We start from the raw sequence: 27,255 nt of genomic DNA on the forward strand, positions 1-27,255 counted from the left end.
GAGACGATGGTGTCAGGCCGCCCGTGTAGGAGAAAAACATGTTTATTTTGCATTCAACAAAGGCCCCTGCACTGCGGCGGCTTTACATATGATTTACACTGTGCGTGATCTGTAGTGAATGGAAGCCATTGGCGCTACGCCGCAGTCCTCTGCCACGACGCTTCCGGTAGCAGCGCGTGACCCGACCAAGCTCTTCAAATACCTCTGCCCCGGCTAGCCCGAGAACTTCCGGTATGCCTGCCACTTCCGCTGGTCCGAGCCGTCCAATAGGACAGAGACTAGAGCGGTTCCGGAAGTGACGCGAGGAGTGTCTGCTTTCCTCCGGTTTCGGCCTGGGGAAAGCGCGTTACCGCGACATGAAGCTGCTCACCCACAACCTGCTGAGCTCGCATGTGCGGGGGGTGGGGCCCCGTGGCTTCCCTCTGCGCCTCCAGGTAACGGCGGGGGGGGGGGGCAGGCTCGCGGCCATGTCCTGGGCGGAATGGAGAAACCGGGCTCTGGTCCCTAACAGAAGCCCTCCACCCTGCAGGCCACCGAGGTCCGCATCAACCCCGTGGAGTTCAATCCCGACTTCGTGGCGCGTATGATACCCAAGGTGGAGTGGGCGGCGCTTCTGGAGGCGGCGGATACCGTGAGGACCCTCCCCCACGCCCGTGTTCACCTTACGGGGGGGTGGGGGGAGTGGTCTCACCGCCAGCCCAGAGCGAGGGGCGGGACGCCCGGAGATGACTTAGGCCTTTGCCCACAGTTGCATCTGGTCGAGGTACCCAAAGGGCCGATTGAAGGGTATGAGCATGATGAGAAATTCCTGAGGCAGATGCACCACGTGCTGCTGGAGGTGAGAACTAGCCCATCACTTGCTTCCCCGGCCACCCAGCCACAGCCCGAGGCTGCGGGTACTCAGCTCTGTTCCCTGCTTCCCCGCAGGTGGATGTGTTGGAGGGCACCCTGCAGTGCCCAGAGTCTGGACGTCTGTTCCCCATCAGTCGCGGGATCCCCAACATGCTGCTGAGTGATGAGGAAACCGAGACTTAATCGTGCCAGATACTAATTTTGAAGTCTGTAACCGTGTATGTTTTTGTTTATATCTAGCCTATTTGCTAGTCTGTCGTGTATCCCCACCCGTGACCCAGTGACACACGAGAAACACGATGTTCTTGAGCTCGATATATTTCTTTTTCTCATTAAAGGTTCAAAACCAAAAGCGGTTTCTCTTTGCAGCAAATATACATTAAAATAGAGTCTCTGTACAGCCAAGGGCTCTGGGCCCTGGCTTGCCCTATGTCCCTGCACCTCCCTGGCCAAACCCAAAAATAAATATAGTGTTATTGCTCTGCAGGGCATAGAGGCAGTGCTCTCACTACCCCCTGAGGAGGCTGGGTGGGAGCTGATGGGGGGCCATGGCCACCCCAGGGGTCCAGGGGCTGGAGCCTGCTTGGAGTTATTGCTTCAAGGGGGGGGGCAGTAATGCCCAATGCAAATGATGAGGAGAGGAGCGAAGGGGGCAGGGGCCTTTGCTCTCCAAATCCCCCTCTGCTCTGGAGAGGGGGTAGGATTAAGCAGCAGCAAAAGCATCACCCACTGGGAGACGGTTGCCTCCACTCCCTTCCCTCCCTGAGATCAGGCTTCTGCCCCCGCCCCCAACACACACACACAAGTCCCCTGCAGCCCCCTATGGCTTCCGCAAGGCCCCCTACACTCTGGGGGCACGTTATGGCTTGCAAGGGGCAGCACTGTGCCCAGAGCCTGGGCGCACACATTCCCAGCTTCTAAGACCCCCTGGGAGAGGGGAGGGGAGGGCGTAGGGCCTGTTCCCAGGGGCTGATGATATTGCCCTGGCCCTGCCAGCAGGCTGTGGCACTGCCCAGACCCCAGCTCTGCCCCCTTGGGGCTGAACCCATTCCGGGCGGGTCCTGCCAGCACCCCCACCCATGCCCACCCCTTGCCTCAGTCCATCATGGCCTCGAGCATCTCCAGGAATAGCTTGTGCATGGGCACCTTGCCCTCCAGCTTCACCCCATAGAAATGGGCCAGCACTTTGCCCGCTGTCTGGCGTAGGAGCGGTAGTGTGAGCAGCAGCCTGCCTGCCCGCCGCCGCTCAGCACCCCCTCCGGGGCCTGCCCGGCCGGCTTCATATTCCAGCAGGGCCTCATGTAGAGCTTCTCGCAGCTGCTCCACAGCCTCGGCATCCTCAATGTGCACGGAGTCTGCAAGGAGGGGGAAGATGCTGTTGACATGGACCATCTCCAGAAATGGCTAAGCCCACATCTGCTTGAGCACTGTGGGATGGGGCCTGAGGAGGAGCCAGATGAAGATCTGATAGGCTTATTGGGGCAACACTCACTGCTCCTGCCCATGAGCCATGGCCCACCCTTTCTTCCTCACCTATGGCCACCTTTTGACTTCCCCCCCACTTCCCTCCCACTGAATTGTTCACCTGTCCACATAAGGATGGCCCTAGAGCTCCAAATCCTACATGTAGTTCCTGGGCCTGCCCTCACCTTTGGGACTTGAAACAAAACACTATTCATCCCTAATCCCCAATTTTTATCATCTGTGAGATGAGATGGTGCCACAATCAGGGTTATAGACTAGAGGGCCTCCTGGAGACGCCTGTCAGTGCTCACCATGGACTCACCTGAATTGGCAAGGGCCAGAGCCTTCAGCAGGACATATTCCTCACGCTCCAGCCTCAGGGCCTGCAGTCGCCTCACCAGCTGCAGCAGGGCAGCCCCAAGTTCCCCCAAGCCAGCTGCTCGTGCCCCCTCTTCATCTAGGACCAGGTCCTCAGCAAAGGCCAGCTCATCCTGCAGTGGCAGTGAGCGCTGGGCCACACCCAACACCAAGACCTCCATCCATACACTCTGCAGTACTGACATCTGGTCAGACAGTGACAGTGACGAGAAGCCTGGAGGGTAGTGGGAAGCAGACCTGGCTGAACAAGCTCACCAGAGCCAGGCATGGCCTGGCTACAGAGGGAAGCCCCACATCACCCCGGCCCTTTACCTGGGATACTCTTGGCCCAGCTGATGGTGACCACAATCTCTCGGTCAAAGAGGTCACAGAGGGTAGCCACAGCTGGGAGGTGTCCGTCAGGGCCTGCTGGGTCAGGCATGGCATAGAGCTTCTCGGGCTCTACCACCAGCAGGTGAGACACCAGTGCATTTACAGGAGCTGCAGTGACAGATGGAAGAGGCACTCGAATTCATCCCCTTGCAGGCCCCTTCGGAGTCAAGTGTCTTGCCCAAATTAGTTCCCCTGCAGCCTTCCTCATAGCCACTGGACAGCCAGGCCTGGACACTGCTCTCAGGAAGGGCTCTCACCATCTCCCAGGGAAATCAAGTTCATGGACAGGTTCTGAGTATGAGAAAAATCTTTCCCAGTTCCCAGGTGTACTACTCAAGGACTGATTTTTAAAAAAGGTATTTTCAGGGGATCCCTGGGTGGCGCAGCGGTTTGGCGCCTGCCTTTGGCCCAGGGCACGATCCTGGAGACCCGGGATCGAATCCCACGTCGGGCTCCCAGTGCATGGAGCCTGCTTCTCCCTCTGCCTGTGTCTCTGCCCCTCTCTCTCTCTCTGTGTGTGTGTGTGTGACTATCATAAATAAATTTTAAAAAAACAATATTAAAAAAAAATAATAAAAAAAGGTATTTTCAAAAATACTTCAGGGAGTTGTATTGCCAACAAATGAAAGGAAAACCAAGAGCCCAATGCCCACGATACCCATTCTGGGTGACAGACACCTAACAGGCCTCTCATGTCCCGGCCCCATCTGAACCTGAACTTCAAGGACCCATAGCACTCTCACCAGTTTTCCGAGGGCCTCCAGCTACAGCCAAGGGTCCAGCAGGGAAGGAGCCTGGGAAGGGTAACGGGTCCACCTCGGGCCGCCGCTTGTACTTCTGGCGCCCACCTCGGACACGGTCCAGACGTACTCCTTGAATTTAGGATAGGGCTGTGTCCATGGGGCTGGGGGTGGCTTACTGTACAGAGCCCTCCTGCCCAGTAGATTCCACCAGAACTTTCCAGGCCTTGCCCACCCCAGCCCCATGCACCCGGGCCCGTGCCCCGTGCTCACCCTCCTTGAGCATGCCCACCCGCAGGCACTTGGTGAAGCGACAGGCCTGGCAGGCCTTGCGTCTCCGCTTGGTGATCTCGCACTCGTTGGAAGCCGGACAGCTGTACTCGATGCTCCCTGCCAGAAAGAGGCAGGGCTCCAGTGGCGGCCTCCCAGGGCCCGGAGGGGGAGCTCAGAAGATGGGAGAGCCCGGACTCGCCCAGGGCAAGCACAGGTCTGGGAAGAGCAGAAGTGCCCAGAGTGTGGCAGGGAAGCCCAGAGCCCTAGGGGGACTGGTCTCTGGGCTGGGGGCTCCTGACTAGGCAAGGGAAGCTTGAGACCAGAGGTGTCAGACTGACCTCTGCCCCCAGCCTCTAGTCAAGCCACATCCCTGGACTCTACTAAACTCATCTGTTCCCATCCAGGGCCACAGCAGCCTCCACACTGCTACACCCCGTGGTCCATTCTTGTCCTCATCTTACTTGGCCTAAAGGAGCATCTAATGCCATGGATCATGTCCTGCTCCCACAAACATGGGGACACTTTTCACCTTTTGCCTCTAGGACACCACACCCATCTTCCTTCCACCTCACTGACCACTTTGTAGTTTCTGTGTACCCCACACACTCCTTCCATTGAAGGATCCAGGGCTGCCCTGGGACCTCGTCTCCATCAACTCACTCCCATGGTGAGCTCACCAGTCTTGGGCCTTAACGTTTCTATCAATAGAGCTGCATGAACTCTAGACTCACATCCCACGCCCTCAACCTCTTGTACATCTAGAAGGCGTGACAAACTTCACTTGTCCTAAATGGAGCCCACGACCTACCTCTCCAAAATCTACAACTCCCATGTGTCCACTTGTTCAAGCAGAAACCCAGGAAACATCTTTGATTCTTCTCTTACACCAAAATCCAACCCATTGACAGGACCTGGTGAGCTTTACCTCCTAATATGTCCAGAAGCTGACTCATCCTAACCCCGTGCCTGCTCCCACCCCTGACCATCACCTCACCTTCCTTCTGGCCTCCTCTTCTGCCTTGTTAATGTCAATACAGGGGCCAGGACAACTCCTTCAACCTAAGTCAGATCCTGTCCCTCCCCTTCTCCAAACCCTGTGATTTCCCTCCTCAGAGTAAAAGCCCAAGTGTCCCTGAGGCCTGTGAGGTCTCCAGGGCCCACCTTTCTAATGTCATCTGCCTTGCACTCTGCTCTGGCCCAGCCAACTCAGAATTCCTCACACAGACCCCAGCCTCAGGGCACACTGCTCCCTCACCTCCTTCAGATCTCTACTCCCTGTCACCTTAGGGAGGCCCTCCCTGGCCCTGCTCTGAGAATGCTGGGTGCCCCTCTACAGACTTCTGCCACCTGCCCAGACTGATAGTTTCTCGTCACCTCTTGGCACCCTCTGAGCCACTACACACATACTTATTTTATTATCTGTCTTCCTCCTTTAGCATCTGCTCCATGAAGGCCAGGACTGCCTAGTGCTGGGAACAGGGCCTGGCACGTAGTGGCAGCTCCTCCTAACATCTGACTGACTAAAGGCATGTTGGCCCTCCTGGCTCCATAGGCACATTCCTCCTATATCCTTTATTCAGGCCTGTGCAGGCAGCTCAAGACACCTCCTCCGAGAAGACCTCCAGAGCCCCCAGCCCAACCAGATTCCTTGGCATACATCCTGCTCCTCCCCCTCCAGACAACAGCTATATTACAACAGTTTTGTGCAATTCATTGTTTTCTCTCTCACTTCTGCTGGAATATACATGGCTTAGTCCCAGCTAGGTCCCCATGCCTGGAACAATGGTCAGGACAGCAAAGCACAGGTCTGTGAAGAACAAGGGCTCTGGAGGCGGCCAGGGGCCCATCCTGACACTACCACTTACCAACTACATGACCTCGAGTGAGTCCAGTACCTAAGCCCCCAGGCCCTCAGTTCTCCCATCTGTAAAATGAAATCAAAACAGTACTTCCTACAAAGACGGCTAGTAAGAATGGAAGGAAATGTCAAGGTAATGTGTTCAGCATGGTTCACAGTGCCCAAATGCTCAATAAATGATTGTGATCTATGGCTAAGGCTCAATAAAGTTTGGCAACGGAGTCAACAGAGAATGAAGGGGTGCTAGGTGGGTAGGAGACACCTGGATCTGGACCATTTACTTCGCCGGCCTTCAAACCAGAAGAGAGCACAGATGGTTTTAGAGCAGTGGGTGTTGGCCAAATCAAAACCCACTGGAATGTCACAATCAGTTGCGAGCCATCTGTCCGAAGTTCAGTTATAAGTAATAAGCAGAGGCAGCCGTCAGCTCTGGACCTGAATCAACCCAAGTTCAAATCCTGGTTCTGCTATTTTCTACCCATGGGACCTGAACAAAGTTTTAAAAATCTTCCTGGGCCTCAACTAGGGTCACAATGCTGGCACCTTATGGGTTGCTGAGAGGTCAGCAGCTGCCAGAAGCGAGAACACAGTTTAGAAGCAGACAGGGGCTGCTTCTAAATTTTTCAGAGCCACCAAGGAAGGTGCTAGGGTCCCAGCACCCAGAAACCTAGAGTCCTCTCTCACATCCCACATCCAGTCAATCCATCAACACATCCTGGTGGCTTTATTTAACTTTGCAGGGAAACAGCACTCCCAGGAGGTAGGAGGAACTTGGGAACCCCAAATGGTACTGCAGCAGTCTGAGGACCTACTGCCACCCAGCAGTGCACCCTGGGGAGTGCTAGGCCCAGAAGGGCAAAACGCACAGGAGTGCAGTGGGGGCTCACCCTGGATGGTCCTCTTGAAGAAGGCTTTGCAGGCCTCACAGGACGCCACACCATAGTGGTAGCCAGAAGCCACATCCCCACAGACGAGACAGAGGCGTTTGGGCAGGGAGCTGAGCACCAGCTTTCCACCACCCTGCTCACCAGGCCCAGCCCCCTCCCCATCCTCCTCTTCCTTGTGGCCTGGGAGGCAGCGGGTGGGAGCTGGGCCAGGAGCCAGGGCCACAGGGGGCTCAGTCTCGGTCTCCGAGGAACCCTTTGGGCTGTCGGGGCTTGCTGGCTCTGCCTTGATGTAGAGAGGCTCAATGCCCACCACCTGGCTGGACATGGCGCTGGTCACCTGCAGGGAGAGACCTGTTGGGTCACAGGGAGACACTGGGATGGGGGATGGAGACACAATGCCACCCTGGTTGCCCAACCCCAGGCCTAGGGCCAGGCTTTCAGGATCATTGAGGGGGAGGGAAGGAGGGGCAGAGTCCAAGGAAGGGCTGCCCATGAAGAGCACCCCCCCAGCTGTTACCATGGGAACAGAGCCTCCAAAGCCTCCAGGGCCAGTAACTGACAGCAAGGTCTCCCACTTGGAAAACTGGGGGAGGTCTGGAAACTCCCTACTCCCACCAGGGCCAAGGAGCAGGGTAACCTTAGTCCCCACGTGACCTTCAACCCCATCTGGAATCCTCAGCCAGTAGCCAGATACCTCTCAATTTTCTCCAGATGTTGGACACCTTGGTTGATTTCCCTTCACTTGGGTATGCTCCATTCAAAAGTGCAAACCAGGCACACAAGGGCAGTTGGTGGGGTTCACACATTCCCACTCACCTGGATTCCCAGGTATCCTCACATGCTCACACATGCTCACTCTCTACTGGGCACTTCCACGCTCTCACACATGGCCTTCCCCAAACCCTGGCTCTCACTCTGGCTTCCATTTGTCTTCACACACTCCTAAAGTGCACAACCCATAAACAGAGTCACACTCAAGGCTCCCCATCACACACACTCAATCCCAAACACACTCACCTTGCCCCCACCTGACACACACTCAAACCCTTTCACACCTGACACACCGCCCCACCTAGCCCGGCATCCCAGGCATCCCAATCCCAGGCCCACCGGCCGACGCGGGTCCACCTCCTTCCACCCCACCTCACCCCCTAACCCCCGCCAGCACAATCACTCTTACACTCCTGCGGCCGCAGAATCCTCTACCTCAGGGGCGCCCCGCCCCCCCAACCTGCGCCCACCTACGGAAAGTTGCCTGAAGTTGCCGCGCCTCCCCTCCCCCTCCGCCCGCAGGAGACCTCTATCAGGTTATCAGGAAGTAAATGGGGAGCGCCAAGGAGGAGGAAGTTCTCCCCTGCCGGTGCGATGACCTTTGACCCAGAGAGGCGGGTGGCCCATGGCCCCTTCGAGCGCCCCCACGTGGTCTTCAAAGCCCCTTCCCCGACAGGGAACCCTCCCTATCTCCCACCGAGGCCCGCCCCTAGGACTTCGACTTGCTCCGGGTGCGGGATTGAACCCTGCCCTGGGGCTGGATCCGAGGCCCAAGCCTGACCCCGGCCAGGACCTGCAGCCGGAGCCAGAACCGGCCCCTGTCCCAGGCCGACGCACTAGGATCTTAACACCGGATCCCGCCCGGACCCTAAGCCCGTCTGGCCCTGGACCCGGTCCCAACCGTGACCCCGGTTGGTCCCGGAGCCGGAGCCCCCCCAACCCCCGCCTCCCAGCCGCGCTCGCACATGGCCCCCGCGTCCCGCCCGTCCACCCCCCTCAGCGGCGCTCCCCTCCGCCCCCGGACCTGGGGCTCCGGCAAGGCGGGCTGGCAGGCATGGGGGCCGAGCGGCCCGGAGCGCCGGGGTGAGCCTGGGGCCGCGAACGGCCCCTCCTCCGCCGCCTCCTCGGGCCGCACCGCCCCGCCGCGCCGCGTCCCCTCACTCGGCGGCGCCGCCGGCGGCTTGTAGGACACAAAAGGACATCGCGGCCGCTTCCTACTCCGCTTCCTCCAGCTGACAGCGGGGGTGGGGCCGGCCTGCGCATGCAAAGCAGGGGGCGGGTCTTGGCGCTCTATGCTAATCAGACAAGTGGAGCGGGCAGCGCCTGCGTGCCCGGACCAGTCGGGGCGGAGCCGGCGGAGCCAGGGGCGGACCTTCGTGAGGGTCCCGCCCACCGCCGCCGAGCCGGGGCGGCGCACTTGGGAAGGCGGCGGCTGAGGGGCGAGGCCAGCGGAGACTTGGGGAGGCTCCGCTAGGGTGTTGGAACCGGAGGCGGTCTTACGTAACGAAGGGGGGCGGGGCGCGCTGTGCGCGAGAGGAGTGAACGAGGTGGTTCTGCGGCCGCAGTTGCGGGGCAGGGAGACTTGCATATGTAAATGAGGGGGCGGGACCGCGGAGAGGTTAGTGTAGCTGCATATGCATAAGGGGCGGGGCCTAGCGTGCCCAAACTAGAGGAAAGGCGCTACCCCTTTACCTTCTCCCCCTTCCCTCAAGATTACACTATGGGGCACTTGGACCGCAGAGCCAATATCCCCACACAGCTGCTCGACCGGAGCCGGGAGAAGCAGACATAAAACCTGCAAGAAGTCCTGGATTTCGAGTCCCGGGAAGGAGGAGCCAATAGGGCCTGGACGGAGAACGCTCAAGGTCACTGCGGTGACCGAGTGAAGGTCACGGGGAAGGGCGGAGCCACATGCGTCCGCCTCACGCGGGCAGCCACGCACTGACTCACCGACCGTGCACAGTCTTTTATTTCTTTAGGACTCAAATTCCACGTGGACGGGGTCAGGCTTGGGTCTGGGGACGGGACAGGGGCGGGGGGCTGGAGTCGGGCTGTCGGTCACTTGAGCCGGAAGCGGCGTTCTCAATACGTTACGAGGTGCAGCCTCTTGCTCCGACGCCTCTTGAGCCCCTCGATGTATCGCTGCAGCTGCTTGGTCAGGAAGTGATCCCGGCCAATCCCTGACCGGTAGCCTGGAGGACACAGCTCCACTCAGAGCAGTGAGCAGGGGCATGGCCTCCCCAGCAGCGGTGCTGCATGTGAGATTTGAGGACCCGCGGGTGACTTGGGGTGGCAGGAACGCTTGGCACTCGGTTCTGTGTTAGTCTGGGAAACTGGATCTCCAAGGTGCTGGGCCCTGACAGGTTTTTTAAGGGTCAAGTTATACACCTGTACGCTAAACAGATGGGGGATGTGGAGGGGGATGCGAGTGTTGAGGTGGAGCAATGGTGAGGACAAGGTTAGAGTGTTGCAGGCCTAAACTGTGGTAGCTGGCAGCTCTGTGGACACCTCCTGGGCCACCTACTCTAAGCAATTAGCCAGCAACCCTGTCTTATATTATAAGCAGGGCAAAGGAGGGGACTTTTACCCAAATAATCCATTGTCCAGTGGTTCCTCATAGCACCGAGGGAGGGAGCCAAGGTCACACAAAGACTAGGGAGTGTAGAAACAGCTTTAGAAAAGCCGTGTTAGCTAGAAAGGGGCTGCATTAAGGCTGGAGCCCAGGCCCCTAAAAGTCACCCATGCTTTCCTGACTGGGTGTCCCTGTGCCCAGTCCCCCCATTTTTTACTTTTGGTAGGGCTCCTGGAATACTTCTGGGTGTTAGGGGAATCTGACAAGGCGTGCACATCCTGAAACCCCACTCCCAGAGGCCCAAGCCCTGCAAAATCCCCTCTCTTGTGGGAGCTGGGGGAAAGTGCTCACTCCAGAGGGCTTTGGTGAGGATTTCCAGAGCTTCATTCTCCATGACTTCCATTAGAGGCAGTGGCAGCTGGAGAGGCAGCAAGAGGCTCAGATGTCCCAGGAACCCCAGCCCTGCCCGGAGCTGAAATGCCCCACCTGCTCCCTCTAGCCTCAAGACCCCCAACCAACCTGCCTGCCCCTCCACTCTACAAACCACCCTCCCCCCTTCACCTCTGCAACCCCAAATTGCCCATCCCCACCCCACTAAAATCCCCAATCTTCCTGGGTGTTTCTAACCCTGTTCTGCTGCTCTATCCAGTAGGCTCGATGGGGTGTGTGCTTCGAGATACTGAGCGATGACTCTGAGGAAGATACTTCTGGGAGAAGAGAAAAAGAGAGATCAGTGATCTGCAAACTGCTAGGTTTTCCCTGGAGCAGAGGAAATTTATGGGCAGGCTTGTGGTGGGGGGAGTGACCTTCCGAGTGACCAGCTCCAGGTGCTACCTTACCGGGAAACAGTACAGGACAGTAGTTTATTTCCCTGGGCTTTATTTTCCCACCCACAGAGATTCCAGTTCTGACTACCCCATTAGGTGAGCTTAGGAGCAGTGACTATGTAACCCTCAAGTTCTGTTTGTAAAATGGAGTAACAAGAATATCCCCTTATGGAGGTGCTGAAGTTTAAGACCATCATGCAAAGGAAGTCCAGTGCCAGTGCCAGGCACACGCAGCAAGCACTCAATAAATGGCAATTACAATATTATCCATTGCAATCCCCTGATGTAGGAGCTGGGGAGCAGGGGCAAGTCTCAGACAGTGCCCAGCAAGAAGTAGACACTTAAAATTGTAGCCAATGGGGGCACCTGGGTGGCTCAGTTGGTTGAAGGTCTGCCTTAGGCTGGGGTCATAATCCCAGGGTCCTGGGACCAAGCCCCACATCTGGCTCCCTGCTCATTGGAGAGCCTGCTTTTTTCTCTCCCTTTGCTGCTCCCCCTACTTGTTTTCTCTCTCTCTCTCTCTCTCTCTCTCTCTCTCTCTCTAGTACATAAATAAAATCTTAAAAAAAAGAAGAAAAAAACTGTAGCCAATGACCGTGTGAATGAAAGACAGGCACCTCCTCAACGACAGCAAATCCATACACAAAGAAATAACTCCCTCCTCTTAACTACCCCAGTAATTCCATTAAAAGCACGGTCCTACTTCTCCCGCGCTGCCTTCGCGCATTTTCGCGGCGGGTGTCTCTCGGACCTGGCGTGCCTTGGCCCCAGGAGTTTGTATGACGCCTGCCCGGTAGGGGGCGCTCCAAGAATGTCTGGTCGACTTAAAAGCGTAAAAGGTAACTGGCGCCCGTCGGGGGAAGGGAATCCTGGAAGCGGATCCTACAGTCTCGTCCCACCCCCCCACCCCCACCCTCAACTTCACAGCAACAGATATCGAGGTCCTGGCCAGCCCCCTGCCCTGTGGATCTCCACAGCCCTGTGAGGCCACACTGACCGCTCTCGGTCTTGGAATCGACGTCTTCCTCTAAATGGCTTCCCAGGATGCTGCCCCGACGCAGCTCCACCTCCAAAGACAAGTGCCCGTGGAGATCCTCCCGCCTGAAACCGTCCTTGTCCTCTCCGTCATCCCATTCTTCCCAACCACCATCCGCCTCGCGGCCGGCCTTCCGATTGTACCACTGGCGAGTCCTGCTGCCCAGGCTGCTGCCCTCCGCGTCCGAGTCATCGCAGATCTTGGACCGCGGCACATTCAGCTTCGGCTGCGACAGCGTGGCCCTGGTCCACAGATTCCGGATGTCGTCTGGGCTCGAGTCGTCTGAGCCATGGCTACCCAAAGACGCCTGTGGGCCACATACAACGAGGGCAGCCAAGGGCCGCGGGGACTCGGGATGGAGAAGACGAGCAGGCTGGGGGCGGGGACCCTGAGCCCTGCCAGGGCTTTGAGTCCGTCGTCGGGTCATCGTCGGGTCAGCTCGGGCTCGATGGGAGCTGCCCGGGCCGAGGCTGAGGGAGGGGACGGCCAGGGACCCAGGCTGGACCCAGGCTGGACCCAGGCTGGGGGCTCACCGGGGGAGGGGGCCCGGAAAGAGTCCTTACTTTGAAAGGCTCTTGCTCCATGGTTCTGCCCCAACGGACCCCGTCGCCACAAGGGGTCACGCTCCAGGAGCGGGGAGGGGCCAGGTCCCGCTCCCGAGTGGCGCTGCGGGTCTCGCGAGGGGGGTTCAATCTACAGCGCCCCCCACCCTCGGGGCCTTGATCTCCGCCCCGCCCCCGCCTCCCCTAGTCCGTGCTGAGGTCGGAGACGCGCTGCCCACCGCGCGGCCCACCTTGGCGCGTTCCTGTTCCCGACCCTGCCTGGTCCCCTCCCGGCAGAGACAGGGGCCCAGGCCGTGGGGAGTGGGGGAGTAGCGGGGGGCTCGGCTCGGGGGTCACACGAGGCCGGGATTGTCCGGGAGGTGGCCCGACCCGACGCCAGCGCTCCCCCAGCCCCTCGCGCCCCCGGAGCGCGCACGCCCGCAGCGGTGCAAACTGTTTTTCGTTTATTGGTGCAGGCTTTTGAGGCACAGTCGTGAGGTGTGGTGCGGGACGGAAAGCCACGGGGGTCTGCAAACGGAGGAAGCGAGGAGAGGGCGGGGCGGGGGAGTGGCAACCGCAGCCTCCTCCCCAGGCCTCAGTGCGGTCCCGAGGCCTCTTTGGTCAGACAAACGGAGCATGCCGGGGAGAGCGCGAGAACCGGGCCCTTTGAGAGGCCCAGGCCGGGGGTCCTGCCCCTACACGGGTCCGCCTTTCTCCCGCGGGCGCCCCGGGCCCCGCGGCCGCACGGGCTTCCGGGGAGGGTTAGGGGGGCGGCGGCGACCCCGTGGCGCGCGGGGCGGCGCGCAGCCGCGCTCGCTCTGCGTGTCGGAGGACTCGTCGATGAAGGCCAGGTTCTCGCTGGGGTAATCCAGCGCGGAGGCCGTGGGCGGGGTGGACGCGGAGGACGGCGAGGGCGGCTCGGCCTTCACGGGGAGCGGGGACGGGGGCCTGCCGGCGGGCTGCGCCGAACGCGGCGGTGGAGGCAGGAATGGCCGCTCCTTCTCCAGCGGCGGTGGCGCCGTGGGCCCGACTCGCTGGGTCACCCGCGCCGTCACCGTGCCGGTCCAGCTGGCGGCCTGCGCTGTGAGGCCGCCCATCTGCGCGGGGAGTGAAGGCAGTCCTCGACCGCGGGTCCTCGACCGCCTCTGCGACCCCGGGAACCTGCCCGCTCGCCAGTCGGGCACGGACCCCTCTCGTCCCCCTGGGCCTCCAGTCTCAGACCGCCAGGGCGGGGGAAAGGCTCATCACCCAGCTACACAGTCTCCTCTCCTCCATCCGCTCCTCTCCAGGAGCTTTTCTAGAAAGCCCCAGTTTTATGTCAGCTACCCTTCCGGTGCCCCCTAGAGACCTCTGCGCCTCTCTCTATCAAGCTCCTCGGGCTGGCGCGCCCAGTAGGGTGACACGACACAGGTCGCCCAGTTAAATGTGACTTTCAGATAAAGGACAAATAAAATTTTAATTTTAATATATGCATGTCTCTCTCGGGGCAACATTTGGGACTTACTTACGCTAACATATTATCTATAATTTATCTGAAAGTCACATTTAACTGGGCTTCCTGTTCTTTGTTTTTTTCCAAATCTCACAACCCTATTCATGGGAGCAGAGATGGAGTCATCTGCAAACCGGTCCAAGTTTAACCCTTTGTTCCTGGACCGGTTGCATGTTGCAGGGGTACTCAGTCCCTGCCTTGAGAGGCCCACACTCTGGAAGGGAAGTGGACTGATCAACCCGCTGTTAGGGTACAATGCATCAGTGCACAGCGCAAGAGCAGCGCCGACCCAGGGGCGCCTACCTCTGCCCGAGTGCGGCGGGACACTACTCGCAGCCAGTTCCCGATGGTGGTGAGTACAGAGGCGAAGTAGGCCAGGCCGAGCAGGATCCAGAACCACACCAGCGGCTGGTAGGCTGCATTGCCCTGGTTGGGGCTGGCGCCTGAGATACCACCAGGGAGGCCAGAAGAATGTTGATTGTGGGGCAAACTTTAAGCCTGTGAGCTGCTGGTTCACGGCCCCTCTTCCCAGCACAGTGAGAGGATCTGCCTCCCCAGGGCAATCAGTGAGTATGTGCTAGAGTGTGTGAATGCATGCAAGACAAGTGTGCATTACCTAAAGATGTGCCACGTAATAATATGCAAGTGAGTGTGCTCACACCTCAAAATGTGAGCATATGGAAGGGGTGCACATATATAAGAATGTGATATGTGAGGGGTGCACTTAATATATGTGTGCACATGCATGGGGTGCAGACATGCAAGAATGTAAGAGCAAATGAGGTGTTGCATCCATGCAAAAACGCAAAGGTGCATTCCAAAGGTGCATTCCCTGAGTGCAGGTAGGGATTGGACCCAGCGCCTGTGAGCGCACACACACCACAAGGAATTTGGAGGAAGAAGCAAGAGTGCAGGGCCCCAGGGCATGAATAAAGTGGAGAGGGAAGTGCAGCACAAGAAAGGTGGCCTCACCGGCCACATAGTCCCCGAAGCCCACCGTGGTGAGCGTCACAACGACGAAGTAGATGGCCTCCAGCTTGCTCCAGCCCTCCACGTAGCAGAACACGAACGTGGGCGTGAGAACAAAGAGCAGGCAGCCGATGAGCAGGAAGAGCACCGCGGATAGTATTCGCACCAGCTCCGGTGGCACATGCCACTTCTGCAGGGAGGAGCAATGGGCAGGACCCGAGGAGTCGCCAAAACCTCCAGGCACACGCCCCACACCCCCTCCTGCGGAAGCCTGTGCGCCAGGCTCCCCCGCCGAGACGCCCAGAGGCCGGCGCTCACTTGCGGAGCGGGGACGTAGGGGAGGGTAACCCAAGCTCAGCGCAAGGGCGCGCAGGGCGAGGAGCAGCTCACCAGGAAGATGGCTTCGATGTGACCGATGCCACGGCGCAGAGAGGAGCCCAGCCGGTCCCCGACCCCTGCCAGCAGGATCCCGAACAACGGGATCCCCACCAGCGCATAAAAGATGCAGAAGAGGCGCCCAGCATCCGTGCGCAGGGCCGCGTTGCCGTAGCCTGGGCAGAGGGGCCGTGCAGGAGGTCTAGGGGTTGCCTGGCACCCACTTCCTCCCTTTGCACCTTCCCCCAGGATAAAACCCAGCGGCCCCTTGCCCCCCTCCCATGCCCAGTCCCCTCCCCCACCGATGGTGGTGATGATGGTGCCTGAGAAAAAGAAGGCGCTGCCCAGGTCCCAGGCTGAGTGGTTGTTGTTACTGGTTGAGTTGGTATCAGGGTTCGCACCCCCTCCCAGGGCATCAGCCACCTCCTGCAGGACAAGGCGCAGAAGGAGGAACCTCAGTCCCTCCTTACTGTCCTGGCCAAGCCCCCGCCCACCAGTCTCCAGAGAGGTGTCCTCCATCCCCTCCCCACTGTCACCTTCCCTCCCGTCTTCCCCCTCAGAGTAGACATTGCAAAATCCGGTGGCTCAGTTGTGTTTGACCTCCACATTATTTCAGAAATATTTTAATTGGGGTGCCTGGGTGGCTTAGTCGGTAAATCGAGGGACTCTTAATTTGGTTCAGCTCATGATCTCAGGGTCCTGAAACTGAGCCCCCTTGGGGGGGGGGGTTCACACTCTGCAGGGGGTCTGCTTAGGATTCTCTCTCCCCTCCCTCTGCCTCTCCCCCACCCCCACCCCTCTCCTCCTGCATGCTGGATTGCACCTGTGGTTTGTGCTAGAGTGCTCCTTTGTGTGTGCTAAAGCACTCTCTCTAAATAAGTGAATACATTCATGCATAAATAAATCTTAAGAAAAAACAGAAAGATTTTAGTTATCTGCCCCTTCACTTCACACAAAAGATTTCAAATTTACCGAGCTCAGGAGCACAGACCTGGACCATTGGGTTCAAATGTCCATGCAGTGTGACCCCAGGCAAGTTGACTCTGTGCCTGATGATACTAGTGTCTATCTCAGACAGTTATGAAGAGTTAAAGCACTCACGCCAAAATAAGCCCTGTGCATTTGTTAAATTAGTCTCAGGTAGTGATCATGCCATGATTTTCAGCTTTCCACAGACCCCACCACTCCCACCGCCCCTAGGGAAGCTGAGTTTGAGCAACTTGCCTTAGAAAATCTGATGGAAGTTAGGGACCCTTTCTCCAGGAAGCTTCTTATAGCATCAAATTTTGTCCCCAATATTTGAAGGTTCATGGACACACAAACCCCCGCCCACCCTACTGAAATCCAAGCCAAACCCTGTGCTATGTAGTAGGTGCTCAGTAAATAAGATTAAATTAATGAGATGGCCGTGTATCTGCCCCTCTTGCCACCTTGCAGGTCTCTTCGAGTCAGAGTCTGTGTTTTGAGAGTGTCTGCCTTAAATGACAGAGGTCAGAGCATAATGGGGGACCAGGGGAGGCAGAGGGGCCCTTCCCCCAAGGAGCACAGAGCCAAGGCACAAAGGCAGTGGGAGAGCTCAAAAACCACATTCTTCCTCTCTGACTGCAATCCTCATTAGCAAGACCCATTCCAAATTAATCTTCCTAAAGTGACTGCTCTAAATCCTCCACAGCTCCCTTCTGTAGCAGCATAGAGTCCACACTCCCAGCGCAGCATTTCAGCTCCTTCTCAATCTAGTCCTCACCTTCCTTTCCCCAGCCTTCTTTCCTGGGGCCCCCATGTGAAACCCAAGTTGCAGTAACTTTACCCCCAGATTTTCTGAGATGATACCATTTCCTGTAATCACAATTTTTAAATGAAGCCAAGAAGTGAAATGTATGATTTAAAGAGATTTAATTTTATTTTGCAAGACTTTCCCAACAAATTCACTACTTAGGGGGAAAAAAATCCTTTGTCATCCTGTGTGTTCTAATTTTTGCCTCGAATGACTAGGCATCTGCTAAATCCGAGTTCTGCAAAACACTCTGAGCTTTCCAACTTCCACGCCTTTGCCCATGCTGTTCCTCTGCCGGCAGGTCTGTTGCAAACCAATCACACATCTCTAAATTCTACAGGGCTCACCTGCCTCATTTCAATGACCTCTCAAAGGTCCCTGGCATCTCCCTTCTTGCCCCCAGCACCTTGCTCGGGGCCAGCATATAACAGGTGTTTAACAAAGAAGGAAGCAAGGAAAGCTCCCTTTCCACTGAATCTTACAGTGGTCTCTCCATGGATCTGTCTCCCCTCATCCCAGAGTGACATTCTCTAGGGTAGAGCCTGCATCTGGTCCACCCCCTACCAATTTCCCTGCTCACCTACGGTGTATAGCACAGCACCTAGCACACAGTAGGTGCACACTTGCTGCATGACTCCCTAATTGTGGAAGAGAAAGCAGCTGTCGCCCACACTTGTAATTTCTGCCCTTCCTTTTCTTCTTTTTTTATCCAGGACAAAAGCATTTACATCGTGAAGATAAAATAGGTCAGATTCCCTTCCTCCCTCTGCCCTGTGGTCTGGCCAGACACATTCTCCTCCCCAGGCCTCTCTGAGCCTCAGTGGGCATTCTGGAAGTGTCAGAGACAACATCAAGTCACCTGTGTCCTGGCCCCACCCCACCCTCATCTCTGCTCCTGGCCTTGCCACCTTGGGAACCAGGGGGAACACTGAGGCCTCCCTGCCGTGATGGCGCCTCCCTCCAAAAGGACAGGCAAAGAAAGGGGTACTCTTCAATAAAGTAATAAACATTAATTTATTAAAGTTACTCCTTAGGGATTTTATATGAGAGTTACTCAGAAATCACAGAAAGCAACTAAGGTGCTTTTCTGATAGTACCCCCAGAAGGCTAAAGCCCAGCACTTTCTTTAGTCACTGAACCAAAGCTGAACCAGTTCCTCACTTGCCCTTCCTCTAGCCTCCTTATCATAAGCATGTGTCCTGGGGAGAAGGGGTGCTTAACTTGGTATCCATGTTGGCAAGCTTAGGGGATCCTGGAACTCTCTGAATGTGTCCTCTGACAGCCTCTGAAACCACTGGGAGGGATATAGCTATAAGAGAATTTTCCAGTGGGGTAGAGGACTGTTCACAATGTTCTTGGGCATCTCCAAGTCCTCTGTGACTCCAAAGAAGTAGAGAAGCCAGTGTAGGGTTGCCAAAATATTTGCATGGGACATATTTATTTTTTAAGTTTTTAGTGGCTAAAATTCACAATTATCCAGGTGCTCTGGATTTCATCCAGCAACCCAGAACCAATGAGTTAGGCCTGTGAAAATGTAACATATCTCATGTGCTCTGGACATTTATTCATTTCCTCCTTCACTTGTTCCTTCACTCAACCACCATCACAACTGAAGGAGACAATCCAAAAACAGGAGAGGCAAGGTGGACAAGTGTTCCCATGGCCACCATACTGAAAACACAGAGACCTGGATTCCAGCCTCTGCCCTGTACCCCTCAGCCATACTCTGCCCTGGAGGCCGGGGGTGGGGGTGGGGGTGGTGGCAGTCTGGGCACCCCTGGCATGCAGCTACTTTCAGGGGGTCACAGGCAAGTGCTGAAGGGGCTCCCACCCACCCACAGACCTTGATGAAGCTCCCCAGGTCCTGGTCGCTCACACATGGATGGGCCCTCAGGAACTTTTCTCGGACCTCCCCCAGCTCCCTCTGGGCCTGCTGCTCGTGGGGCTGCTCCAGGGCCTGGAACACCAGGGCACCAGACACCAAGTAGAGTAGGACCAGCGCCAGCAGTGCCAGGAGTGTGGTGCTGCGCATGGCGCGCCCAGGGGCCCGGCCAATCCCTCCGCCTGCCTGGGGAGGCCGGGCAGGGGGCTCCTGGGGAGCAGCGGTCACTGTGGACAGAACCAGGAAGGCGGGGGTCAGTAACTTGGCCTCCTCCCCCCTACACCCTCCTCCTCTAAACCCCACGCATCCAGAGGTCCTGGAGCCCCCAGCACTAACTGCCGGGGAATGTCCTCTCCTCACATCCCTCTGCCAGGACACATCCAGTCTCCCCACTTCTGTCCTCCCCCTTACCTCCACTGCCCGGCCCTCAGCCCCTGTCCGAGGACTCCAGGACTCGAGATGAGAGGAGGGCACCGGGAAGGGAAAGGAAGGAGAGTGGAGGGGGGAGAGAGAGCCCGAGCCAGCCAAGGGACAGGTGGGCGAGCGAGACCACGCCGGGGCCTGGAAGGGGCGTGAGGGACCCGCTTCAGAGCAGGAGGCGGAGGGGGCGCGGAGGGGGCGCGGAGGCGGCGCGGAGGCGCGCGAAGGGGAAGCGGGAGGAGAGGCTGGACCGCGCAGGGCGGGGACGGGGATGGCGGGTCCCGGCTCCTCCACCGCGGCTGCCGCAGCATCTTCGCGCTTCCCTCGCCATCGCGCCTCTTCTCCGCTCCGCCGCGACCCGCGGGGGGCCGGGCGGGTAGCCTCCAGGGTCTCCCGGCGCCCCGCCGGGCTTTCGAGGAACCCAGGGGCTGGTCCCGTGGCTGCGCTGGGGCGAGGCCGGGCGGGGGGCAGGGAGTGTGCCGGGTTCCGGGAAGGAACCGGGCGGGAGCGATCAGGGCCAGACCCGGGCAGCATCCTCCCGGACAGATGTCGGCCCCCGGGACAGCGCGCGGCGGCGCCCACGCGCACACCCGCGGGCACAAAGACCCGGGCGCCCACGCTCCGCCCTGCGGCTCCCTCCTGCCCCGCTGCCCAGGCTGCACGCACACACTCCACCTGCACACTCCCCGGGCTCACGGGCACGCCCGGACCCTCGGGGGCGTGCGCGCCGGCCCGAGGCACCCCGAAGGTCCGCGCGCACGTGTGCACACACCCCCGCACACACACCGCGCAGCGCCCGCCACCGGACACGCCGCACACCCGCCGTTCGCTCCCACAGCCTCCCGAGGCTTCCACGCTGACGCCGGGAGCGTGCGGGCGCAGGATGCGCGGCCGCTCGACTCCCGGAGGCGCCCACGCGCGGGAGGTGTGCGCCCCGCCCGGCCGGTCGCCCCCTGCGCACCCCTCCCTGCCGGGGAGTCCCGCCAGCGCCCCGCACTCCTTCCCACGTAGGCCCCGCACTCACTGTCGGCTCTGCTGCGGCGGCGGCGGCGGCGGCGGCGGCTGCGGCCCAGGCACCCGCGCGGCCTCGCCGGTGCTGGCTGGGCCGCGGAGGCGGCGGCGGCGGCGGCGGCGGCAGGGGCGGAGCGGGCGGCAGCCGGAGCTGGGACCCCCCCCCCGCCTCCAGAAGCCCCCTCCTTCGAAGCTTAACCCCTCCTGCGCCGCGCCTCCCTCCGTGCCGCGCCCTCGCCGCCGGCGCCGTACCCCGCGGCCCCTTACCTGCGGCCGCCCAGCCCCCCAATTCCGTCCGGTCTCGGCAGGTGAGGGGCAGAGGAGCCCAAGGCGGGTCGCCGCTGGGTCCGGCCTGGAGTCTCAGCCCGGAGTCCTGGTCCTGCCCCGCCGGCCAGCCAGCGTGGCCAGCGGCGCGGCCCCGGCCCGGACATCTGCCGGCTCACCTCCCCGGTCAGGCGCCACGCTAATCTCCCAGCATCTCCCAGGTCCACTACGGATCGGAAGAACCCTCAACTCCCCGTCCCTGGGGACAGCCTGGCCCTTGGGCTCAGCCCTCCTGAGGGAGTCGGCCCCGCGGGACGAAGGGGTGGGCGAGCCACTGAAACAACCCGGAATTGGCTGTGGTAGGGTGGGGTCCCAGTTCTGGAAAGTCATGGCCCCCTGCCCCCACCCCTGCCCATCCCTTGGTCCTCACCTCCGTAGCCATCCCGACGTGGAACTAGTGCCAGCACTCCCCCACAGCCTGAACAACTAGGGCTCAGGCAGGTCTTGGCACTGCTCTCCTGTGTTCCCACTTGCTTCTTTAAACCCTGCCCTCTCCCCCAAATCCTCTTGCCCGGGGTCTTCAGCTCTGACAGTGGGTGGTTTTAAGCCTGGGCTCGAAGTCTGACCACCCCCTACCAGTAGAGGGCGTAGACGTGTTACCAAGCTCTCCGGAGCCTCCCAGTTCCTACTTACAGAAAAGGGATGATTATCACCTGAGTGCTGCTCTGAGCATTAAGGAGGTGTTTGTAAATGCTCAAAACAGAAGCTGGCACACACAATAAAGCGCCTTACAAATGTTCCTTTTACAAAAAGTGACTGTTAAGCTTCAAGCTCATTCTCAGTCTCAGGTGACCTCTCCAGAAGCCCTGAAGGCTGTGTTCCCAGATCATTCCAAGTGAAAAGTTTCAAGACAGGATTAGTGCTAGGCTGCAGGAGCTTCTAGGAGCTGTGACGACCAGGTATGTGGGCAGGAGAGAGATCCTCTGATAGATGACTCCCAGCCACAAGACAGATGTCAGATCTGACAAGGCTGTGGTACTGCCCCAAAGAAGGCAGTGACGTGGCATCAGAGGCAGTAGAGAAGGGCCCCCAGGGGCACCTGGGTGGCTCAGTTGGTTAAGTGTCTGCCTTCAGCTCAGGTCACAATCCCAAGATCCTGGGATCAAGCCCTACATGGGGCTACTTGCTCAGTGGGGAGCCTGCCTTTCCCTCTCCCTCTGCAACTCCCCCTGCTTGTGCTCACTTGTTCTCTCCTCTGTCAAATAAATAAAAATCTTAGAGAGAGAGAGACAGAGAGAGACAGAGACAGAGAGAGAGAGAGAGAGAGAGAGAGAGAGAGAGAAAAGGGGCCCCCAGGCAGACTATACAGGGCAGCCTAACTATCTGGCCAAATCCACACCTGGTAGGGAGGTGGGGATACTCAGTCACAGGCCACTTCCTCCACAGCCCTAGACTAACCCCTGGCCTGGAATGCCAGGTTGGGAAAGATGACAGGGAAACAGGGTTTCCAGAAATCCCAATCCAGCAAGGGTAACAGGCATATAAGATGCATAATCACAGTGTCACTGGAACCCCGAGGGGATACAAGGCTTCCTGACCTGGAGATCATGACATCTGCAGGTTTTGAGGAGAGAGTAGAAATTTTTCAAGCAAGAAGTGAACTGGAGTGGGAACACTCTCCTGGCTTCCTTTGCCATCAGACTGCAGGCTCCTCCCTCTCCCTGCCCACCAGTCTTGGTCTGGTAAGTGACCCCAACCCAGCCCAGCTGCTCCTTTGGAGGGCCTGGGTCGGATCGGTTTCAGCCATGTAAGCAATGACATAAGGAACAAAAAGCCCTGGGTGGCGCAGTGGTTTAGCGCCTGCCTTTGGCCCAGGGCGCGATCCTGGAGACCCGGGCTCGAATCCCACGTCGGGCTCCCGGTGCATGGAGCCTGCTTCTCCCTCTGCCTATGTCTCTGTGTGTGTGTGTGTGTGTGTGTGTGTGTGTGACTATCATAAATAAATAAAAATTTAAAAAAAAGTGCCATTCTTTAAAAAAAAAAAAGGAACAAAAAGCAGACAAATGACAGTGAACACATGAGGGGTACAGACACTGTTTATTGAGTGGCAGGTGCAGGAGAGGTAGCTGGCTCCAGTGTAGAAGCAGAGGCGGCAGGTCATGCCAAGGTGCTGTGGGCATCTGGCAGCCAGAGCCATGTTCCCTTGTGGGGATAGCACAAGCTCACTACGACAGGAGGAGCAAGGAGCCGGCCAGGGGAAGAGGTGGCCACAGTCTCCCGTGATCCTGGGCAAGAAGCGGTAGGTGAACTTGGCACGGGGCCTGGGTTGGGAGGACTGGGGTCTGGGTGTTCTAGGGAAGAAGAAAAGGGGATCACGTCTGTGGGGTGGAGTAGAGACTGTGGTGGTGGCCACCTGGTCCCAGCACCTGGGAGAAGAGCAGCGGAGTGGTCCGTGTCTGGTTGCCCCCGCACCAGCCTGGCTCCCGCCCGATGGCGCCGTACCAGCTGCCAGAGCCTAGGCTGCCTGACATGCTGCAGGCAGAGAAACAAGGGTCAGTCTCTAGGCAGTGACCAGGGCCACATTCACAGGAGTTGGGAGGGGGAGGGAGGTTCAGAACAGGGTCTAGGACCCCAGCTTTCCAGCACCCAGGAGTTGAATCCTCTACACTGTGGCAAACTGATCTTGCGGTTGAAACCAGAGGGTACCTCACCTAGTACAGACGGGAAACTCGGGCATGGCAGGGACAGGGTCAAGGGGGAAAGTTGGCAGACCAGGCTCTAGATCCCCATGGCTCAACAGAGCAAGCTGGGAGCCCGGAGGATCTGACTCAGGGCCAGGGTTCCTACCTGGTGCTTTCGCTGTGACCATGCTCCCATGAGCAGCCCTCATCCTCACAATGCCCAGCCCGGTCAAAGAAGTAGGAACGGGAACCAAAGACCTGCCCATTGAGGATGCGACTGGTGCTCTGGGAGAAAAAGCCACCATCATGCTCTCTGCTGCCCCACAGCCCTGCCAGACCCCAGTCCAAGGGATTCCCAGCATCCACCCCTCTCCGCTGGCCCTCACCAGGTCCTGTGGGGGCCGGTGGACCCGGAAAAAGCCCACCAGCAGGGTGGTGGGCAGCAGCTCCCACACAAAGAGGATGAGACCAAACACCAGGTAGCCTTTGTTCCCCAAATCATTCACCAGGTCCGCCTGTGGGAAGGCAGGGGTTTGTGTCAATCCACAACTGCACCAGAGGGACACCCAGACAGAGCCAAGGCCAAGTGGAGGCCAAGAGGAGGTGGCCAATGTGCTGAATGCCCACCTGATCAGAGACGTTGTACCAGTCATAATCGAAGGCATCCAGCCGGCTCCGGGGGGCCAAGGCCAGGGCTGCCAGGTTGTAGCAGGCCCGGCTGGCATACAGCAGGACCATGGCACCACCCATCGCAGCTGCCTGGCACACACTGGTTCCCTGGCACAGATGACAATGGGGACCCTCAGGGTGGGAAGGCTCCAGCTTCCTCTCTGCCCTGAAGACCACTGCCCAAAGACCCCAAAGGACAACCGGGTATCAGGGCTTTTGGCCCTACCTTGGCCTCCAGGTAGATGCTGGTGGAGGGTGCACGCCGGGCAACAAGGCAGAGGCAGGCAGCAAGAGAGAGGGCGCAGATAACAAAGAGGGAGTCGCTCACCAGGACTCGCACCAGCAGGAGGGCCCAGGGCTGTGCCCGGCGCCGGCGAGACAGCACAGCACACAGCACATTCACCAGCAGAAAGAGCAGCGAGGCCCCCACGAAGGCCCCTCGGACAGCCAGCCTACAGCCCACAGCACAGTCAGCCCCAGACAACCATCCCTGGCACTCCCTGACTACCCAAACTCCCCCAGGAGACTCCAGTGTCAATCAGAACCAATTCAGACCAAATCAGTCTGAACCCCAGCCCTCCAGGTTTACAGACAGGGCAACTGAGGCCCATACGGGATAGCTGTGGTGCAGTGGAAAGAGCACAGGACTGAGAGAAACCTGGGTTTAAGTAGGCCCTGGCGCTGCCTCCTGCCATATCTATGACCTTGCACGTGAGGCTTTTACCTTGCTGGGTCTCAGTTTCTTCATCTCTCAGATGGGGATAACAACACTGAAAGACGTTATACAAATGACAAGTTTATTGCCACCCAAGGTCAGCCAGGAGTGCAGTCTGGGGCTTCCCAAGGCTGGGGCCTCCAGCTCTTCATCCATCATGGGTGACCCTGGGGGCCTTTTCCTTCACACTTAGCATAGCTATTTCTCTCAATGCTGCCCTTCATGGATGCAGTGCCTTTGCTGAGCCGTGTGTACCACGTGCCTAACTTTCATGGTTCTTTCAAAAACATTTGCTAAGTTGTCCTCGCCCTGGCACTACCCAGGGTGGGGGCAAGAAACGGACACAAGGCTGTTCCCTGCCCCTGGCCTGAGGGATATGCCCACGTGTCCCTTGTACTTACAAGCCTCGGCTCATCTCCGGCCGGCGCTTCGCCTTGGCCTTGAACACAACCTGGGAGCAGAGATGCCCATCATTCCTTTGGGCCTTTGGGGCTTCCCACCCCACAGCCCACCCCCACCCATTACCATGGTTACCTGGGCAAAGTAGAGGTTCATAAGTGTCAGTGTGAAGAACTGCAGGCAGACAGGGCAGCAGTAGAGAAGCCAAAAGGGCAGGGGTCCCAGACGGTTGGCTCGGGGGGTATCTCGGAAGTAGAAGGAGAAGAGGGTGGTGCGCAAGGCAGCCCAGAGCAGACAGAGTGCCAGGAACACGGTCTGATAGCTGAGACGCTTGTGTCCATATAGGAGCACCAGCCAGAGCTGGGCATAGACCGAGAAGAAGAGCAGGGCATACAGAGTGGTGTAGGCCGCAGTCAGCCCCAGGGTCACAGCAGGAGGCAGCGCAGGCACCAGCCCAGCAGCAGGCACCAGGCCAGACAGGTTACTCTCCATGTCAGGAAGGGAGGCCTGAATCCCAGAGAAAGAGATGGAGAGGCTGGCTGGGGGCCAGGAAAATAAATACGGAGGGGTGGGAGTTGCAGGGTGCAGCGACAGAGATGAGGAGCTCAGGAGGAAAGAAGTTGCAGCTGGCAGGCCCTTCCCCCTCAACGGGGAGACCCTCCCCTTGCAGAGAGGCACAGGCAGCCTGCCTGGGGCCTGGGCCCCTCACTCTGAGGCGTGGAAGGAGTGCGCCTCTAGGGCAGAGGCGGGAAGTGGGCAGGGTCTCCTCCCTGGGCCAGCCCGAGCCGGGGTGGGGGCGTGCAGAGCCTGAAAGACAGGGGTCCCTGGCCTTAGCCGTTGGAGTCGATCGGGCCCGAGGGGGAGAGCCGGCAGATACCCTTCGACTGAAGGCAGTGGTCGCTGCGGGGGGCGCTCAACGCCCAGCTCTCCTCCTCCCCAAACTGGGGTGGGGGGGTCTCTGTTCCCCCCAATAATCCTGATTGGGGATGGCCTCTGCCCTCCGTCCTCGGAATTCCGGACGCTGCCCCTCCCCACCCCCCGCTGCATCCACTCTCCAGCCTCGGGGGGCGGGAGGAGGCCGGCGCCGGGTCCTCCGTACGCCGCTGCGGGAGCCGGCTCTGGCCGCTGGGACCCGGGGCTAGGGCTCCTCAGCTCCCCGGCTCCGGCGGCTCCGCCCCCTCTTGCGCCTGCGCCTGCGCGGGCGCCGTTCGCTACGCTTATTGCGCAGAGTCTGGCCCCACCAGCTTCGCGCCGGAGCCGTGCGAGAATTGGCGCAAGGTGCGCTGCCGGCGGGCGCCAGGGGTTACTAGAGGCAGGCGGAGGCCGAGACGCCCGGGCTGAACCGCATCCGGGTGCGCTGTGCCCGGGGCCACCTGCCCTCGTTCGTTTGGGGGGCTGCCAGTTCCCATGCTTCTCTTCCCTATCCCCAAATTGAGATCGCGCCGCCCGGCGGAGGGGCGGCAACAACTTCCCCTCACCGGCTCTCCGAAGGAAACTTCCGCCCGCAGCCAAGATGGCCCCCGGGCCCCGCCCCCTGGGCTTCGCCCGCAGGGCCCCGCAGTCCCGGGGAGGCACTGCCGCCCCACGCCCCGGCCCGCTGCGGTTCCCGCTCACCTGGCCGGCCTTGTGCCTGCGCGGAGCCCCCTTAAGTCCTACGGCCACCCTCAGCGGGGCCCCCTCTCCCGCGCCGGGACAGCCATCCTGCCGGGGAGGAGGCTTCCTCGCTTGTCTCGAGCGCTCCTGAGCTGGCGCGCGGAGTAGTGCGCCCGAGGCGTGCGGCGCGAGGTTTCCACTGTGGGGAGGAGGGAGCGGGACTTCCCGACCCGACTCCCCCGTCCACACGGAGCAGTGACAGCAGCAACACCTGCATCCGACGGCTGAGCTTCAGCTGAAGCTTTGCAAAGTGCTTTCACCCACAGTAATCGCCACTCGGTTTACAGAGTTCACTGGCCTCTGAGGGAGAGGTCATCATCCCCATTTTACAGGAGTGGAGACCAAGGCCCAAAGGGGCTGAAGGGCTTGTCAGCAGAAG

At 59.1% G+C, this 27,255-nt stretch overlaps 5 protein-coding genes across 10 annotated transcripts; 1 reads left to right on the forward strand and 4 right to left on the reverse strand.

Moving 5' to 3' along the window:
• Positions 1–280: 280 nt before the first annotated feature.
• On the forward strand, positions 281–1,204 carry TRMT112 (tRNA methyltransferase activator subunit 11-2). The gene is made up of 4 exons (XM_055311806.1): positions 281–434; positions 530–631; positions 749–838; positions 928–1,204. Exons 1-4 carry the CDS (start codon positions 357–359, stop codon positions 1,033–1,035), a joined length of 378 nt encoding a protein of 125 aa, XP_055167781.1. The 5' UTR covers positions 281–356; the 3' UTR covers positions 1,036–1,204.
• Positions 1,155–8,752, reverse strand: ESRRA (estrogen related receptor alpha). 2 transcript variants are annotated; one of them, XM_055311776.1, is made up of 7 exons: positions 8,620–8,752; positions 6,825–7,161; positions 4,080–4,196; positions 3,810–3,938; positions 3,007–3,174; positions 2,639–2,908; positions 1,155–2,207 (listed from the first exon to the last, which is right to left on the reverse strand). In XM_055311776.1, exons 2-7 carry the CDS (start codon positions 7,147–7,149, stop codon positions 1,948–1,950), a joined length of 1,269 nt encoding a protein of 422 aa, XP_055167751.1. In that variant the 5' UTR covers positions 7,150–7,161; positions 8,620–8,752; the 3' UTR covers positions 1,155–1,947. The 2 variants fall into 2 exon arrangements, with proteins under 2 accessions (XP_055167751.1, XP_055167742.1); XM_055311767.1 differs by having other exon boundaries at positions 6,825–7,175; positions 8,620–8,741.
• A 913-nt stretch (positions 8,753–9,665) lies between these two features.
• CATSPERZ (catsper channel auxiliary subunit zeta) lies at positions 9,666–12,787 on the reverse strand. The gene is made up of 4 exons (XM_055314177.1): positions 11,992–12,787; positions 10,795–10,874; positions 10,519–10,585; positions 9,666–9,787 (listed from the first exon to the last, which is right to left on the reverse strand). Exons 1-4 carry the CDS (start codon positions 12,455–12,457, stop codon positions 9,678–9,680), a joined length of 723 nt encoding a protein of 240 aa, XP_055170152.1. The 5' UTR covers positions 12,458–12,787; the 3' UTR covers positions 9,666–9,677.
• A 424-nt stretch (positions 12,788–13,211) lies between these two features.
• On the reverse strand, positions 13,212–21,358 carry KCNK4 (potassium two pore domain channel subfamily K member 4). Of its 2 annotated transcripts, XM_055314194.1 has the most exons (8): positions 21,190–21,358; positions 20,763–20,985; positions 19,026–19,291; positions 15,711–15,834; positions 15,424–15,584; positions 15,037–15,223; positions 14,368–14,507; positions 13,212–13,669 (listed from the first exon to the last, which is right to left on the reverse strand). In XM_055314194.1, the coding sequence occupies exons 3-8, from the start codon at positions 19,212–19,214 to the stop codon at positions 13,268–13,270; spliced, it is 1,203 nt and encodes a 400-aa protein (XP_055170169.1). In that variant the 5' UTR covers positions 19,215–19,291; positions 20,763–20,985; positions 21,190–21,358; the 3' UTR covers positions 13,212–13,267. The 2 variants fall into 2 exon arrangements, with proteins under 2 accessions (XP_055170169.1, XP_055170163.1); XM_055314188.1 differs by lacking the exons at positions 20,763–20,985; positions 21,190–21,358 and adding an exon at positions 20,509–20,578.
• Positions 21,359–22,998: 1,640 nt separating this feature from the next.
• Positions 22,999–26,968, reverse strand: GPR137 (G protein-coupled receptor 137). Of its 4 annotated transcripts, none has more exons than XM_055315075.1 (8): positions 26,838–26,968; positions 25,359–25,730; positions 25,226–25,275; positions 24,336–24,561; positions 24,068–24,217; positions 23,827–23,955; positions 23,607–23,725; positions 22,999–23,291 (listed from the first exon to the last, which is right to left on the reverse strand). In XM_055315075.1, the coding sequence occupies exons 2-8, from the start codon at positions 25,713–25,715 to the stop codon at positions 23,132–23,134; spliced, it is 1,191 nt and encodes a 396-aa protein (XP_055171050.1). In that variant the 5' UTR covers positions 25,716–25,730; positions 26,838–26,968; the 3' UTR covers positions 22,999–23,131. The 4 variants fall into 4 exon arrangements, with proteins under 4 accessions (XP_055171050.1, XP_055171049.1, XP_055171051.1 ...); XM_055315074.1 differs by having other exon boundaries at positions 25,359–26,030; positions 26,838–26,950; XM_055315076.1 differs by lacking the exon at positions 26,838–26,968 and adding an exon at positions 26,101–26,821.
• Between the last annotated feature and the right edge of the window lie 287 nt (positions 26,969–27,255).

The sequence above is a fragment of the Nyctereutes procyonoides genome, unplaced genomic scaffold, assembly GCF_905146905.1.
Source record: "Nyctereutes procyonoides isolate TBG_1078 unplaced genomic scaffold, NYPRO_anot_genome, whole genome shotgun sequence".
Classification (NCBI taxonomy): Eukaryota; Metazoa; Chordata; class Mammalia; order Carnivora; family Canidae; genus Nyctereutes; species Nyctereutes procyonoides.